The following is a 19066-nucleotide window of genomic DNA, read 5'->3' as shown; positions in this document are numbered from 1 at the left end:
GAAATTGAGATCAAGGCAAAAATATAGAGGAAAAACAAATAAATACATAAGAAAATACACATCACAAAATCTCAGAACTTTAGTACCATGTATATATGCTAGACCATTGGTGTTTTCAGTATATGACAGCCTAACAATTACAGTAACTCAATTTTCAAAAATGCCTCCTCTGGCCCCCATGGAGCAGATTGTGTCACATATATACCTCTCATCACTACTGTAGCCCTTACATAGCTAACCCTAACATTAACTCTATGCCCTAGCCCTAAATCCTAACTCTAACCCTAGACTATTCAGTCATACATCCATACCTAATTAGTTAGCAAAATGATAAGTTTACATTTCAACTTCTTCAAAAATAATAATTCATTTCTCAATTGATATTGTTATTTTCAGCAGGAGACGACGAGGCATGGGCACAAACAGCAGTCAGGCCTCGGTGTCCACAGATGGTGGTGATGGAAGCCTCGCTGGTCTTAATGGCTTAGAGGAAGATGATGATGATATTGAGGTGGACGACACCTATCTGCTCAACCAGGGCTTGTTTCCAGGGAGGAATGAGTCATCATTATGTGATGAGTTGGGCGGGGTCAAACCAAGCTAGGAGCAGGGGATGAAGAGGTGGACGGTCTGGAAGGGTATGATAATTTGCAATTTCTTTGAAATAAATATCTAATTTTGAATTGTTATTAGGAGACAAAAAATTTAAGACAATTTAGGAAAATAAGAGTAGGTCAGTGATTTGGCAAAGGTTTCCCCTAAATTTGGTAGTGGTCCTTACTGAGCTACTTCATGCATTGGGCTATTCCATTTAAAATCCACACTACCCCTGTTGAAGATTTAGCTAAAGTCTTCTACAGAGGGAGTATAAGTTTTGAATTTTGAATAGAATAGACAATTGGGTAACTTCCATTTGAAATACTCAGTTATGGAAAATATAGGTAAACCCCTAATACATGGGGAGTATGGGTTTCAGAATGATTAAATCTGACCAATTACATTTTGAAAAACATACTCCCCCTGTGGAAGATATTTCCAAAATCTTCCAAAATTTCAACTGTGGATTTCAACTGGAATAACCCATTTTACTGCAAATGGCGTCCAGAAGTAGGGCTTACCTGACAATTTGTGGGTTTTTTTTTAAAATGGTGTTCAAAATATATAAAATAGATGGTGTTTTGTGTGAAGTGAGATTTCATGACTTTGAAATGAAAAGTTTCTTCATAATTTATGGTGTTTACTCTTTTGTCAATATCACCCCAATTGTAACAGGGCCTACAAATATGTTATGGTGACAAAGCTTTTTCAAGTTATCAATGCCTATGGAAGAACTCCCAAAAAAACATTTTGCTCTTTTTCCAGTGTAAACGTGCTGCTATATGTGACACCTGGTCCATGGAGGCCAAAGGCGGCATTTTTGAACTTGAGATAAAGGCAAAAATATGAAGTAAAAAACAATAAAATACATCAGAAAATAGACCTTTGGTGTTTTCAACATATGTGATGTGATCAAGCAAAATCATTCGGAAGTCGGAAATATTGATTTTAAGATATAGCTTCGTTTCGTACTGTTTTGGAAGCTACTGCTCATATCTTTTGAACTGGTTGTCCAAATTCAATGGGGTTTTCTGCAAAATGTACGTAGCTTTGCAAATGCTGTTTACTATCCTATAAGAAACTGAAAATTGAATATGTCTCACTTCTGACTGATTTTGCTTGATAAAACCACATATGACAGCTTATAAGGTAATAATTATTGTAACTCAATTTTCAAAAATGCCTCCTTTGGCCTCCATGGACCAGATAATGTCACATATGTGACCTGCCACCACGAAATCAGCATAAAGTCTCTGCGACTTTATGCTCATTTTGTTGAGTTAGTAGTTTCGAGATATTTAGTCTGACTAAGTTGATGTTCTTTGTTTGCCGCCACCTGTACAAGCCAGTAGTATTATCCTTCGTGAATGGCCCATTGTGCCCCCATTCACAAAGGACATACAGACATACTTAGTGGCTTTAACAGGTGAGTGAACACCAACGCAGTAGCCAGGGCGTTTTGAGTGACTAACACCTTGCAACTTTACGCTAATTTCGTGGTAGCAGATCACATATTATAAAAAAAATTCTTTGTCAATAATCTCATTTTTCAGAACCCAAGGACTGGGCTTCAGTGCCTTGTCAATGAGAGGAGAGCCAGTAGGAGCACACACGACAGAATCTATGAGTGATGCACAAAGGGTTGGTACAAATCTCACTATTATAAACATGTATTTACAACACAGATACATCAAGCACATTTATGTGATTTTTTTATGGCTGCAACAGTTTTTTGCCTTGTTGGAACCTTAAGTTAATTGCCATTGCGTAAGGCTTCACTTTTCATTGCACATGTGTGATTGCAATGATCATTTCAGCAAAAGTGCGACATATGATGTGAAAACGTACACACAATCAAAGCTTTAGACAAGTTTGTTTGGAATGTTAGTTTCAACTGTAAAATTTGATATCTGTGAACAATTTCAAGTAAAATGAAGATGTTGATCTCACATTTTAAGTGACTTTTCAGAACTACACTAGTCAGACTGACAACCCATCACATCTGACTGCTTCCTTTTATAAGCTACAGAAACTACCATAGAGGACACAAGTTTGTCAAAGATGCTATTGAATGAATAGGCTCCCTCATCGAGTGTCTGGTCCTTTTCGGAAAATCCAGATGGCTTATTTCAGCCACCTAGTGGTCTTGTCCTCTTCTCTGTTGATAACTTTTGAGTCCTCCCAATGAATGGTATGATAAGTAGAGGCGATATGATCAGTGATCATCATGCCCTCTACAGCCGTTCCTGTAGCCTGTAAAAGGAAGCAATCAGATGTGATGGAGATACTACTAGTATAGTGGTGAAACGTTACTAAAATGTGAGTTTTAAAAGACATTATTTTTACTTGTAATTTTTCACAATGACCAATTTTACAGCACACATAACCAATTTTGTTGCTCCACTGCCTGTTGAAGCTTGCTTGAGACCATGAATTGATCATGCAAGGGAGCAGAGACATGGTGATAAAAAAGCCAACATTTTGAATCACTGCAAGCTTTCAATCTACAGAACTTGTTATCATGCATATACATTGTATCTATTGCAAGCAAGAGAATTTGAATCATTGCTACACTTGCAATATATTAAACTGCACTAAATGTCAATTGCAATGCAATGATTTCAAATGGATTAATTTAATTTTGTTGATCTCCATAACTCGTTATATAAATCATTTTGGAAGAAAGTGTTCCTTTCACTAGGATACAACTTCACATCATTATCAGGCATGAGAATTTTTAAAACTGAATTTAGGTTTTATTTAGTTAGAATTTCCCCAGCTTTATTTAATTTCAGCCTGTATTTGGGACTTTTTGCTCAATTTCACAGGCATTTTCATTTTTTTCATTTTTTTTAGGAAAGTCTTTAGGAAAGTGCAGTCTCATGTCTGCTTTATATTAAATGTTGGGCTATTCCAGTTGAAATCCATATACCCCCATTGGAGGACATAGCCTCAATCTTCCACACAGGGAGTGTGATTTTTAATGGGGTTACTTGAATGTGTGACTCCATTTGAAATCTACACCCCCAGTGTGGGAGATTAAGGTCATGTCTTCCATAGGTGGGCTGGTGTGGATTTCAACTGGAGTAGATTTGTTGTACTTGACTGAACCTGTGTATTTGGTTGAAATATTGCAGTTGATGTGGCACACTACATGTTACACTGCTGAACAATTCACTTGAGCAAGCAATCACCACTGCTGAGAGCAATTTCTATCATAAACACAGCCAAAAAAGAAAGTCTCCAGTAGTTCCATCCCCATTTAATCAGATTCTGATGAGTTTATGGCAAAATAATTTATATAATAATTTTCTATGCACTCTCCTTCGAAGATTGATACCAAATTTGATATCAAAAGTTTAATCATCGTGAGCATGGGAACCGTTCTTTGGAAATTTGTGCAATTTTAAAAATGACATAGGGAGTTGTATCACGCGGCGGAGCTAGCGTGTGTGCCAAGAATTACGTCGCCTGAATAGGCCGGCAGGTTAATCGATAAAGCGTGAGTGTTTGTGACTGCGGGAATTTCAAATGGGGTATAACATGTCGGGTTGTATGTGTAGCTGTTACACACATTTCGGCGTTGTTGTAAAGTTCTTTACCGGGAGATTTATTGAGTTCAAGTTCTAAACAGTTTGTGCAGACTTCAAAATAAGTAATGAGACAGATTTTTTCAATACGTCTTCTTGTAAGCATCATCAACATAAAATATAAAATTATCAGCATTCACACAACATTATCTGCAATGGCTTCTTTTACAACATTAAAAAAAGGATTTTTTACATCTACACATCTACACGCATCTGAGAGGTCTAAATTCATTGTCATTAAAGGTTTACCCATGCATGTCAAAATGCAAATCAAATACCCGCTCTTTTAATTGTAAAGCGTGAGGCAAGCATGGCAAGTGTACAATGATTCCTGTACGGGTTGCTTCGGGCCACATAATACACTGATACCATGCATTAAAATTGCACGAATTTCCAAACAACGGTTCCTTTACTCATGATGATTAAACTTTTGATATCAAATTTGGTATCAATCTTCGAAGGAAAGTGTATAGAAAATTATTATATAAATTATTTTGCCATAAACTCATCTGAATCTGATTAAATGGGGATGGAACTACTGGAGACTTTCTTTTTTGGATGTGTTTATTATTGAAACATTGTTTCTTAACTACCGGTATTGTGTTATGCTACATTTTTGTTAACAATGACCCAAAACACACAAGAATTAAGGTGTATGGACTAATAATGTATTCATTTGGAGAACTAAAAACTTTATTAATGACAACACAAACATTGTCTTTTGAAGCACTGAGCAAAGTACCCAGGGTTGCCAAACCTGTGATAAGGTAGCCCAATTGGGTGACTTTTGAAGATTTTCCCCGCAACTTTTTACAATTTCCTGTCCGATAGAAACCAGTGGTTAAAAAAAAGGTGACTTTTTAACATTGGCTCCTGCGACTTTCAGTATCTACCACTCCCATAGAAACCAATGGTTAAAAGAAAAAATAGGTGACTTTTGGATTATTTGACCCGCGATTTGGGCTGAAATTTGCTAGATGAGAGAAACAAGATGATTATGCTCCATAAAAGACAAGTGTTTGGTACTAAAGACATACCTTTTCATCCTATGTTAATAATGTGGTTGTTCATCATAAGGCCAAAAAAAAATTGTTTGTTTGTCCTCCACCACCCGCTCCTCAGATGAAGACCTGACCAATATTTTTTTTTTTCAATTTTTTTTTTTAATAAAAATAAGTAAAATTCAATTTTTTTTCCAGATTTGGAGTATCTCTGGACCTAGCTAGAGCTAAATGCTAAGATCTTTCATGGTTGAAAATAAAAAAAGCCCACCAAATCATTAAAAGACTATGACATGAACACAAATTAAAACTTTAACTGCATATTAAAGAAACAAAATGTTGGTTTTTTAAGTCACCATGAATGATTGTAGCATTTAGCTCTAGCAAGGTCCAGGAATACCCCAAATCCGAAAAAAAAAAAAAAAAAAAAAAATCCGCCCGCCCGCACATCCTCTTTCAAAGCTGTGGAGGACAAACAAACATTTTTTTTTGGCCTAATTGGCAAGCTATTTTTGTTTTGTCATGTTGTGTGCTCTTTATAATTTATTTATTTATTTATGCTTTTACAGTTTGGTCACTATTACAAATCATTGAAAGAGTGACATATTATGATTCTTGAGAACTTGCAAAGTTTCATGAAGTAAAAGTAATAGTGTTTGAACTGTATTGGCCAACCTACCCACTTTGAGTCAAATCTTGAAGAGACGTCCTGCTATTATCACTATGGACCACAATGGCCTCATCCTAATGGCATAGTTCAATAACCTCAATTAAACACTCATCGTGCAAAATTAGACCTCAAGTTGCAGATTTTGAGTTTTTGTACCCAAATTGTCTAAGGTCATTCAATGAATGTACAAATGTTTTGGGGTTAAAGAACTGCCCAAATAGATGTTGTGGATCCTATTGCAATGCAATACCTTGACAGAGGAAGTCTCTTTAATATTTGATGATATTATTTACCAACATGCTCTATAATGACTCACCTCATTAAGCAGCAGGTGTAGGCTATGGTGTAGAAATGACCTATAGTCTACTCCTCCTGTATCCAGTGGCGTGTCAGGGGAGGGGGGCAAAGACCAGTGTTTTTGTGGTGTGTCATGGTTAGAGGGACTCGATGCTCACCTACTCCAAAATTGATGGGACAATACATAGATCCTGGGTTTCTCCAGCAGAAGTCAGTTTGACCAGATTTTCTCTCATGAAACAATATGCATATTGCATAACAATAGATAATGCGCAGATTTTAATCCATCTCCTTGGGTATGTAATACGCATACAGCTCGGAGGTTAATTCATCTCGTTTGTGATACAATAGAGGCTGTCAGCCTTTTCCGCGGGATCTGCCATCTTGTGGGTACTGCCGTTCTGCATGTCATGCGTTAGACATTATACGCCCCCGATTACGCAGATGTCGCAGCATGTGACGCACCTCTTCAATCAAGCGTCAATGCGGAAGATCTTGCCCACGAAATGGCAGCGTTGACGTCACAATGACTACCTCTATATGCATATTGTGTTGTATGAGAGAGAAATTCAGTCAAACTGACTTCCGGTAGGGAAACCCAGGATGCATGTATTGCACCAATTCCTGCCCGGTAGATTGAACTGGCCAGTTGGGTAGCTGCTGTCTTGAGTGCACCCTGCCATCCCCTGCCCCCTGCCTAATACGCCACTGGTACTATCACTCATATGCACCCCTTGCTTTTATACCTACACTTATTGCTTTGTACTAAAGGTTGTTGCTACTAACAATGTGCCAGAGAGACTCTTTAAAGTCGTATTTGTTGGCGACTCTGGGGTCGGCAAAACCTCTTTCATCCATCGCTTTTGCACCGATTCCTTCCAAGGCAATTTCAGTGCAACGATTGGTGAGTATTAACAACCATCGCAGTGCACATGGCTTATTGGGCTATTCCAGTTGAAATCCACACTACCCCTGTGTACAATTTTGGAAATATCTTCCACAGGGGGAATATGTTTTTCAAATGTAATTGGTTGGGCTTAATTATTTTGAAACTCAGACACCCCTTCATTATGGCTTTACCTATATCTTCCACTTAACTGGAGTGAGTATTTCAAATTGAAGTTTATACCCAACTGTCTATTATATTTAAAATGTGTACTCCCTCTGTGGAAGAAATGGAATAGCCCAATTTTTGTGTCGTATGTTTAATATTCCATATCACCATGGCTTGTCGTCATGTGTATGATATTTAAATGTGAAAGAATGTATTCTTTTTACCACATGGTTTGCCATGCACATAATCGATACTTGTCAAAATGTCTTCAGAACTATATGATGTTTCAAACCCATGATTTAGAAACCTAATCAGTTGAATTATGACGGATCTTATATGTAACTTTTGTAAGTTGTAACCTCGTTATCATTGTCTTTGTATTGGTACCTCATCTATAGATGTGATTCAGATTCAAAACAAATCAAAAATATATATATTTACATAAGTTTATAGCGATGAGTTTTCAGACAAGGATAAATTGTAAACTTTAATTGAAGTTTTGGCTCTGATTGAATCCTTAAAACAAAAATGCCTGGTTCCTAAAAAAGTCATAGCTAATCTTGATAAGTATGCACTCATCCATTCAATAATACCAACTTTAAACTTTATATCACTTAATAATAATACAATAACGTATTACAAAAGATTTTCTTTTTCTTTTCAAAATCATATTAAGGGTGGGTATGAACGTTTGGACAGTATTTATTTTGGGACATCAGAGCACATCAGACATATCGAATTGCATTCTTAATAAGAAGAATGTCATTCTGATATCAAATAATTTTGATTTTTTGAAATTAGCAATTTAATACACATTTTATGGCAAATCATTAAAATTGATATTTTTGATATTTAACAGTACTTGAAGTAAACTTTATAAATCTGATGATTTATACTTAAAGTGTATGTAGGTGGGATGAAAAACCGACGATCAATTGAAAATTGACGATATTGAAGATATTTTTTTCCAAAAAAAAAAAAAAAAAAAGGTCTTTTTGGGAAAAAAATCCATATCTTCAATATGAAAGGTCAAAATTTTCAATTGACCGTCGGCTTTTCCTCCCTGCTACATACACTTTAAGAATATATCGTTAGATTTATATAATTTACTTCGAGGACTGTTATATATCAAAATTTGAAAAATATCAAATTTTTATAATTTGTCATAAAATTTGTATTATATTGTGATTTTCAAAAATGAAAATTATTTGATATCAGAAAGACATGCTTCAGATTCAGAATGCAATTGATAGGTCTGAGGTGCTCTCATGTCCTACAAAAAATACTGTCGAAACGCAATAAACGCTCATTTTAGATCCCTTAATCTACATGTAGAAATGTTGCCTTGGCCTGCCCATTCATTTATTTACACTGAATAAAGGAATATTAATAAAGTAACATATGAAATCTTTCTAACTCTGAAAATTGATTTGAATGTTAATTTAATAAACTTTAAATATATTTTAATCAGGCATCAGTATGATCCATGTTCGTGTCTGTGAGTAAACATTAATAATTCTAGGTTTTTATTATGCACCAGATTCTGATACATGTACACAATATTCAGTAGAATTTCATGCAAAGCAAAAACTTACGTTTTACTTGCAATGAGCAATATGGCACTGTAAGAGTTGTAACAAGTTATGAACTCGCATTGTAACTGGCAGTAAAACGAGGCTATTCCCCCACCATGTTTTAACCAAAATGTTTAAAAATGCTGAAATTTCCATGCTATCTTGTGTAAGTAAGTAAGTAAGCTTACCACAGTCCAGACACAATCGGTATGTAGTTACCAAAAATGACATCGCAGACCCGAAAGTGAACCGGAAGTCATTGATCCCAAGTTTTTTCATTTCGGCATGATTTTTGTAAAAAAACTCTAATAAATGCCCTCTTCCGAAAATGTCAGACTCAGACCCGACGTGGAGGTGTTAATTGAGTACATATCATTTGTCTAGTAAGTATAATAAAGAGACATTTTGCTTGCAAGAAATTCTACTTGCTATGTTTTAAGAAAATAACTATATGTTCTGCACCACAGTCTTGTTCTGTAATCCATATTGGCTGCCATGGTATGATCGAATCAGTTGGACTAACAAGGAGTGTTTGTGTCAAAAGTGGGAAATTTAACTTTACTTATTTGTCTTCCTCATGTTCCTCTTTTCTTTTCTTTTTTTCATTTTTGTTCTAATTAATCTTTTCTCATCTTCATGCATCCCCTTCATTTCCATTTTCTTCATCCACTGCTTCCTCTTTCCCCTTCTTCCTATCTTCTTCCCTAATGCCATAAATAAGAAAAAGAGGAATAATCTATTCAAATTCTTAGTCAGTGGGAGTGGTCTAGTTCGTAGACACATTTCTGATTGGACAATCGCATGATTTTGGGTGCCGTCTATCAGGCCGTAGACGACCCCACGTCATGCGTCTTGAGAATCCGTAAAACGCGTGTAGAGGTGCGCGTATGTATCGCGTTCTATACGGAGATTAGTGCGGAATACGCGAACGCGCTAGCAGTACGCCGCAACAGAATACGTAAAGTTGTAAACAAGTTTCGCTTCATTTTATAATGAGGGAGTTTTTATGACGGTAACTTAGTTTTTGCTTTAAAAATTGTTTACAGTTATTAAAATAATATTTAACTGACTAAGAATGAGAATAAGCGATAGAATTTTTATTTTGCCTATCCTCTACCTATGATGAGCGACAGGCAGGTCCAATATTTTTATCGTAGTGGATACCGGCTGCGCCGCATCCACTACTCAAAATATTGGACCTGCCTGTCGCTCATCACACGGTAGAGGATAGGCAAAATAAAAATTCTATCGCTTATTCTCTAATTAATGAACAATTTTACATGATTGCTTCCATACATGTATATTTAATCGTTTGAGGAATTTTGATTCTTTGACTAATTTCCTTTTCAAAATGTATACGTTTATATATCTTGCATGAATAATAATTAAGAAGTTACATCACTAATACATTACTGAGAGTGCACAGTAACAGTTGTCATTATTTTGTTTCTCTCTAAGTGTTATGTTAATCATGTTATGAATAGTTTGCATGTAAATTGTTTATTTTAAAGGTATTGAATTCAATTAAGTTTGATTTTAAATGAAATATATAAACTAACATTGTTGCTTTATAACTCATATTACAAACACAAACATCTTTTTATTTTCTTTACACTGATCATATCTATTTCTTTACAATTATAAATATGCTTTTTTCAAATATTTCTGTATCCTTCCTACTTGCCACAATGCATTTGAAAGTGCACCCATGTGTTCTATTTTCAATAGTTATGGGCTGATTTTATAAATGAATTTGAATGCAAAATATTTTTTGATGAACATTGTCTTTTGTCATATATCATATTACTTGGATGCTGTTTGGTGGTTATCTAAATTATCTGTTTTGTGTTCTTGGTTGGAAATTAACATGAATTCATTTTACTTGGTTTTGTTGCAAAGTTATGAACTTTTATATGTCCATTTCTTGTGTTTTTATTAGATTTTAGCGCATTATTTTTGCCCATCTGCGTTTCATTATTGCCGACTGTGGTCTAATTAGATCATGTCATCCTGTGATGTTGGTTTTCTTGTCTATTATAAATGTTATACCAACTGAGCTGCTGCTGTCCCATCCAATCAGTTTGTCAGTACTTTTAGTCTTTAAATTTGATGATTCAGATCTTGATGTAGAATACCATCTATGGGCAATTCCAGGGCAGGGTGGACTCCGCATTGTGTGCACATGACCCCCCTTAATAATTTGTCCAATGTGCTTTTACACTCCATATATTGTGTTTCTCCCTTGTTTACCACAACGCTCACATACACTCTCAAAATTGTTGCTGTGCCAAAAACTCCCAGGGGGGGCCACTCATATAAAAAGTTGTAAGCATGCGTGTGAACAAAAACGCGGAATATGGGTGGTATTTTCTACTGCAACACGGGCCCGCACGGGCCCGTGTTAAGGGTCTCAAAATCATTGATTATGGCAAATAATGGTGTCATTTTTGACACCATGTGTCCGTGCTAAAGGTAGTTAAATCTAATCACATTCCTACCCCTACAATCGTCATAATAAAATATACTGCCCTAATAATGCAGGCGATAATTCTAAGCCTAAGCCTACCAAATCCAGTTAGGAAGTATCCAATTAGAGTATAATAATAAAGGAAATAAGAAACCTTGAAAGTTGATGTCTTTTACTTTTTTCTTCAAAATTGATCATGCATCCTTGCTAAGGGTTGGATTTAATCCACTTGTAACTTTGTCCTTGTTAAGGGTAAGGTTAACAAACCATTATCCTTGTTAAGGGTCATTTTGAAGACACAATGGTTGTCCTTGTTAAGGGTGCTTTTCTAAAGTGCATTCACACGCATGCTTACAACTTTTATATATGAGTGGCCCCCCTTTGGCACAAAACATCAGGTTTTTGATGTTTTTGTTTTAAAAAAAAAAGTGGGAAATTAATTTAGTCAATTGAAAGATCAAATACCACCCCCCCCCCCGATATGAAATGTGGGGGGGGGGGCTTGTGATCAGTATCATTGATCTCAGTTGTTTTGGGATGTTAATTAATAAATCCCAGACTGCAATTAAAAAAACATCAACCATGTGTGGTAGCTTCGAGACATGTCTACTTTTTTTTTTTTTTTGTTGGGGGCTAAAGGTGATAGCATGGCTGAAACGTCTCATTATATTTTTGTGTTTATATGCTTTGTGTCAATACTTTTAAATCTCTATGCATGCCTGTGTCCAAGCCTCGAAATAAGCAGATCTGGACCAGGAGCTACATATTTGGAAAAAGCGGCTCCTGGTCCTGTGATTATCTAGCGAACCAGGAGCCATATTGAAAGAGCTAAGAGTCATTTAAATGTTAATTGTACACATTAAATACAAAACCAGCTTTAACTACCAGGCTCTATTTTTTTTTAAATGTAGAGCCTGGTTCACATGATTTTCGTGTGGACCAGGAGCCAAAATGTTATGACCATTGGGTAAATGGCTCCTGGGTGCCTGCTTATTTCGAGGCTTGCCTGTGTCTCCATCATCAAATTACAATCACTTATACAAATTCCATTCAATTTGACAAAAAACAGATATGCTATAATCTAGGAACACTTTAATTTCTCATTTTTTCAGGGGTGGACTTCCAAGTCAAATCAATGTCAGTAAATGACCAATTAGTGGCGCTTCAGTTGTGGGATACCGCAGGCCAGGAGCGATTTCGCAGCATCACAAGGCATTACTTCCGCAAAGCTGATGGCGTTATCGTTATGTATGATGTGACCTCAGAACAATCATTTGTAAATGTCAGGAACTGGATGTCAAGTGTTGAGGTAAGGTCTGATTGGTTGGGCTATTCCAGTTGAAATCCATACACCCTCGTTGGAAGACATGATCTTAATCTCCCACACAGGGAGTGTAGATTTCAAATGAAGTCACCCATTCACGTAATCCTGTTTGAAATTCACACTCCCTATGTGGAAGATTATTGTTGTGTCTTCCATAGGGGGTGTATGGATTTTAACTGGAATAGCCCATTTTTTTTATCTCTATCTAGGGGGCAGTGCGAGAAAGCTCTATCTGCAATAGCTGCCAGGTGTCATATTTTTATTTGTGTACAATACAGAATGCAGACATATAATCAAATGTCTATAGGGCAGCGAGTGCATATGAGTCTTCCTGTACACATAGTTATTTTCTGCAACCATAATGGGCCATAGTATGTTAACCCTAAACCCTAACCCTAAGGGTTAGGTATATTGCCGCCCCTTATGGTTGCAGAGGCCCATTATGGTAGCAGAATGAAATTAGGCTTACTGCACTAACCCATGGATATGCATTGATATTTACATCTTTGTTGTGAGAAAAAGTGGGTTTCTTTTTGTCATTTGTGTAAAGAAAGTTCTTTTGAAGAGTGATAATTAGTGCAATTCATATTTTTATTGTTCTGCATTAATTACTCAAATAAGTTCTACAGGGTGAGTCAAAAAGTGCAATAGAGTAACGCATCGATATTTATGTAAGAACCAAGTTGAACTTTCCCATTATTGAAAGTTTCTATAAATGCCACACTCAATAGTCACCTTCTGTGAAAAAATGAAGTGAGTCGCTTCTACCGTTTAATTTTTATGAGTCCTTTTGCTGCGATACCCAATTTCATTAGTTGTCCACGAGGTACCGTGTATTTTGAATGGGAGCACACAATGCACGATAAATGCACCAGCTCTGAAACTGACTTTAACTTAAATAAGGTTGATTTTTTTCTGTTCAAACAAACTTTCTAACATTACTTTATGTCCTTCATACCTCACTCGACTCCCAACTCCAGTTTTTTTAATCCCAAGATGTCCAACTTACTGGATGTTTTGTAATTCACTCCACTCCAATTTGCGCGCATTTCATTTCGACATTTGAAAAACCCGCGCCTACAAATTTACATGGTTTTGATAGAGAATAAACATCTTTAAAATAAAGGGAAAATGAAAATAACAGCACATAATGTTTCTTCTCCTTAAACAAGACCAAGGGCAATAACACTTTGGGTGCTCCATTTTATTTCAATGCCAATGAGGTTAAGATACTGGCAGTTATTCCAAATCTACCTTACACAGAGTGGGCTGACATTCAAATTTTAGGTGTCTCTTGGACAAACATTAAAATTGGGTATCGCTATAAAATGTGTCATAAAAACAAAACGGTAAATGCTAATTCCTTGATATTTTCACACAAGATCACTTATGGATATGCTATTTATAAAATGTTTTAAAACCTAAAAGATTCAACTTGGTTCTTTAATACGAAAAAGGTTTCTTTTCTCTATTGCCCTTTTTTTTTGACTCACCCTGTACTTCAAATATTAAACTGGAACTAACTATGAACTAGAGCAGGAGTGAAAATAAGGAGTGATGGACCAGGGCTACTTTTACATGGCACCTGGTTCAACAAATTAAGCTAGGAACCAGGGGCCATTTCCAATCACCAAGGGGCCAAAAATTTAAAGATGTGCTGGATGAGTTAATTAAAGCACTAGTTACTTTGAATTTGATATTTTGGGTCACTATTCAGGAGGGCAGTTTCATGAGACAGTGTCCCCTGGGCCATTCCATTTATCCAGTGGGTGAATCCAGTCTCTTATACTCTCTCCATTCGTGTATTTACAAGAATTTGCAGCCGATTCGCCAAAAACATTACCATATTTGACAATAAAATCCAACCTTCCTATTTGTAGTGCATTTGTTTTGATTACCAATTTCCCGCCAAAATTTGACCTCTGAGACTTAAGATGAATCCCCACAAGTTAAGAGGCCCCTGACCCCTCTGAAGTTTAGAGGCAACTTAAGAAGGATATTCATCTTAAGTTGTTTTATAATATAGAAGATAAGATTAATCTTAAAGTTAAGAGGAGTTCAAGACTTAAGATGAATTAATTCATCTTAAGTCTGACTTAAGATGATCTTAAAGTTTTATGAAATAGGACCCTGGTCAACTAAAATTGTGATGGAACCAGGAGCCATTTCAGAGTTTCTGGGGGGATTTGTACCCTTGAAGTTGAGTTAAGTATTGTTGTTATCGTCTGATTTGGAAAGTTTTGTATCACCTAGTTCCAATTTTCCATTGTATAATTAGAAATACATAATTTCACAATAATGGTGTTCAGTAATTATAACCAAAGTTTTTGATTTGTACACAATATAATTATGCACACACCATTTTATTGGGATCGTAGATGGTTCTTAATTTCAAGGTGTGTTCCAAATTAAAATATATACAGATTTTTTTAAACACTGCATGGTGATAAAGCTTTGTGATGCACCGTATTTATGAAAATATTTTATTGTGGTGTTTCTGGTATCTATATACTTTGATCAGCTCACAATAGGTGGTCAGTCATGAAATACGCAAAGTGCAGTTCGCTTAGGTGCTGTGCCATGTACGCCATTCTATATCAATCCACAATGTTATGAGGCCCACCTGTTTCAAGCTGATCATGAGTAAAGCTTGCTATATGCATATTGAATATTTAAGCCCCAAATTCTTAAATCTGTGTATTTCACAGAAACGACAGTAATTCAAAGTGGCAAACCCATCTGTTGGTGTTTATGCTAGCCATATCATGTGATCTCTAAGCAAAATTACTGCCTTTCAGATACAATGTTATATAGCAGTTCCAACAGTTTTATTCAACTCAGAAGTAGATCAAATTCATAAATTATAACAACACATTTTGAATCCACCAAATCTTTAACTGCTGAAGCCTAGTAAATAATGGATGTAGGTGTAATGTCGAATTTGGATCGCAAACTTCAACCTCTTACTTTCAGCTAAATAAGACATTGTTTATGGTGTGATCCACTTTTGAAGTCCTAAGAATACAGCAATGAATGCGATATGATGCAGTGGTGTAAATCTCCATGCTTTTTCTTGGGGCACTGATACACATCACAGCAGCTGCATATACATTTTTTTTGTACCTTGTGCACATATGAGACAGATATTGACTTGCATGTTAAACATTAATGATATTATTCTTTTTATATATACATGTACCAAAGCATGAAATTTGAAATGCTTCAATCAATATTTTCCGCATTGTTTTGCACCAAATTTACTCCAAAACCGTTACCAAAATTATATACAGACTTCGCTTTCCTGAAGAGGTGACCCTATACCACAGCAGGTAGTACTATTCAGTGATTGAAACCATAATCAAGCACCATAGATGCTGCATGCATGTATCTTGCAAACACTCAGATGCTTTACACAATTAAGGTCCGGTATTGGGAATACTGTAAGCGGGTTATTTACAGCAGGAATGTTTACAGTTACATTGTACTTACAGGGAGATATTGCTCAACTGTCTTGAATTGATGTTAGTTTAAGGGATGGGGTATGAGCGTTTGGACAGTATTTATTGTGGGACATTAGAGCACATCAGACATATCGAATTGCATTCTGAATACGAAGAATGTCCTTCTGATATCAAATAATTTTGATTTTTTGAAATTAAGCAATGTAATACACATTTTATGGCAAATCATTAAAATTGATATTTTGATATTTAACAGTACTTGAAGTAAACTTTATAAAGCTGATGATTTATACTTGTATGTAGGTGGGATGAAAAGCCGACGATCAATTGAAATTTTTGACCTTTCGTATTGAAGATATGGATTTTTTTTCCCAAAACACCAAAAAAAATAGGTCTTTTGGGGAAAAAATCCATATCTTCAATATAAAAGGTCAACATTTTCAATTGATCGTCGGCTTTTCCTCCCACCTACATACACTTTAAGAATATATCATTAGATTTATAAAATTTATTTCGAGGACTGTTATATATCAAAAATTTGAAAAATATCAAATTTTAATAATTTGTCATAAAATTTGTATTATATCGTGAATTTCAAAAATGAAAATTATTTGATATCAGAAAGACATGCTTCAGATTCAGAATGCAATTCGACACGCCTGAGGTGCTCTCATGTCCCACAAAATACTGTCGAAATGCCATAAACGCCATTCTAGATCCCTTAATGCATTATATTCTTGTTATTCTAGGAAGCAACAGAGGAGAATGTAGTAAGGCTGATCATAGGGAATAAGAAGGACTTGGTCCAAGAAGATCCCACATCCAGAATTATTAAAGAGGAAGTAGGGAAAAGCTTAGCTGAGGTGAGTGAGTATATACTAAAACAAAGAAAAAAACAGGGGAGAGAAGAACCACACATCACACACTCATCACACACTAGCAATAGCACAATTAAACTGTGCTGGTGTGCGCAAATTATGATGCTCTAGTTTGTTTTGTTGAATTTTTCTGTGTTCCAGTGTACAATACGTAAGCCTCTTCCCTTGTTTGTAAAGAAAAAATGCTCAGTGATTTTAAATGCACTGTGCAAATTCTACAAGGCCCCTGCTGACTTTACAGATTGTCGCTGGCAACTGTGGGCTGCAGTTACTTCATAAAATGTTGGCAGCAACATTCAGGGACGTTGCTGAGAGGATAAGATTTTAAGAATTTTTTTTTTCAATACAGGTTTCCTTAAGAAATACAATCTCACGCTTGCATGTAACCTTCCTCAAACTTGACAAGTCTGCATGGCTTCGGGTAATTAATAGGAAAACAAATACTACACAACAGAGTGAATAACGTCATGGGATGATTTGCACTGTTATAGCTTTAGGATCTTTTTATGAATAATGATAACCTGTTCATCAGGCTGAAGAATCTGAATATTGTACTTGGGTTTGTCTTTCATTGTACTTCACTAATTTCCAAGTATGATAATAATGTTTTTCCATGCAATAATGACCTTTAATACTTTGATTATCATTGTAGTTACTAAAAAAAATTAAATTTTTGACATCTATATTGTTAATGCAATTCTTTAATTACTTTACTCTCTTACACATCTCTCTTATTGACAGACTTACAACAGTCTCTTCATAGAAACTAGTGCCAAAAGCGGAGAGAATGTGAAACAAGCCTTCATTGACATGGCCAAACTCCTGTGGGAGAAAGAAGACCAAGATATCGAGAAAGCTCTGACACTCGACGATGCTGCCATCAAAAAAGGATGCTGCTCATAAAGACTCCGCATTGGGCTATTCGATTTAAAATCGACACTACCCCTGTGGAAGATTTTGGAAATGACTCCCACAGGGGGAGTATGAATTTCAAATGGAATGAATACATTAGCAGCTCCATTTGAAACTTGCCCTCGCTCAACAGAGGGTGTATGAAATTTAAATGGAGCTGATAATGTGTTCATTCCATTTCCTGCGGACGATATTTCCTAAATCGTGCACAGGGGTAGTGTAGATTCTAAATGGAAGAGCCCATACAGACTGGTCCATATCAGTCAGGCAAGAATAGTTTGATTGTTCATGGATGAAAAAAGTGCAATATGAAAACTCTTGTCATAGAAGCAATGAGAATCATTGGATTTGGATTATTCTACCAGAGTTTTAGACTTACTACAATTGTTATAAGGACTGAGGTTGCTACGTGTAATTTCGTTATGTAGCCAATTGAACTTTGACCTTGTCTGCTGCGAATGAAAGAGACATTACCTGTGCCTTGCCTAACATTGGACAACTAGACTTTTTCCTGCTGTCAACGTATGGCAGATAATTTTGAATTTTTATTATGTATATGTGGGTGCTGTTTCTATATACCTGATTGGAAGCTTGGTTTCTTCAGAGCTGCTGCATAGTTTTACTACATCTCAGCAGCATACCTTGGTTGGCTCCAGTGGGGGTTGCGTCTGCATATGTGAACATCTGTATCAAAATAATGCACTTTTTGGCTGCTAAATATGTATAATTTTTACAAAATAGCTGTGAAAAAAATACCAGACTCATCTAAAGTGGACGTCACATCAAGTCACAGGGTTTTGGAATGTACTGTGTATTCCTAAACCATGTAACTTTGAGGATGATTTGAAGTGACCTCCACTTGAGATGAGTCTGGTATTTATTCCTTGCTATTTGTAACAAGAGACACATGTACATAGCTGCTGACAAGTGCATCATTTAGATATGGATGTGACATGATCAAGGGGAATGAGTCGGATGTCCCTAATATTGTTTTTGACATATTGGCAAAAACAGTATTCAAATTCTTTTGTTTTATATTGTTTTCAGCCATTGATAAATTGCTCATAACTCGGTAACCAGATGTCCGATAAATTGCTCATAACTCGGTAACCAGATGTCCGATTTTGATGGGTTTGCATCAAAATGTAGCATTCGTAAACTGCCAGAAAATGATGTAAAAAACTTCTAATTGAAACTTGTCAACATGTGATTCATTCCCCTTGATCATGTCACATATTTAT

At 35.9% G+C, this 19066-nt stretch overlaps 1 protein-coding gene across 1 annotated transcript in view; it reads left to right on the top strand.

Moving 5' to 3' along the window:
* The window catches only part of LOC140139237 (EF-hand calcium-binding domain-containing protein 4B-like), a 45616-nt gene extending 27058 nt beyond the window's left edge, over positions 1–18558 (top strand). The window contains 7 exon segments of the mRNA XM_072161017.1: positions 397–595; positions 598–638; positions 2151–2238; positions 6927–7059; positions 12363–12559; positions 16785–16898; positions 17655–18558. Coding sequence (XP_072017118.1) covers positions 397–595; positions 598–638; positions 2151–2238; positions 6927–7059; positions 12363–12559; positions 16785–16898; positions 17655–17816 — 934 coding nt within the window. The 3' untranslated portion in view covers positions 17817–18558.
* Positions 18559–19066: the final 508 nt, after the last annotated feature.

The sequence above is a fragment of the Amphiura filiformis genome, chromosome 18 (genome assembly GCF_039555335.1).
Source record: "Amphiura filiformis chromosome 18, Afil_fr2py, whole genome shotgun sequence".
Classification (NCBI taxonomy): Eukaryota; Metazoa; Echinodermata; class Ophiuroidea; order Amphilepidida; family Amphiuridae; genus Amphiura; species Amphiura filiformis.
The sequence above is the reverse complement of the archived record's forward strand: the minus strand, read 5'-3'. Positions and strand labels throughout refer to the sequence as shown.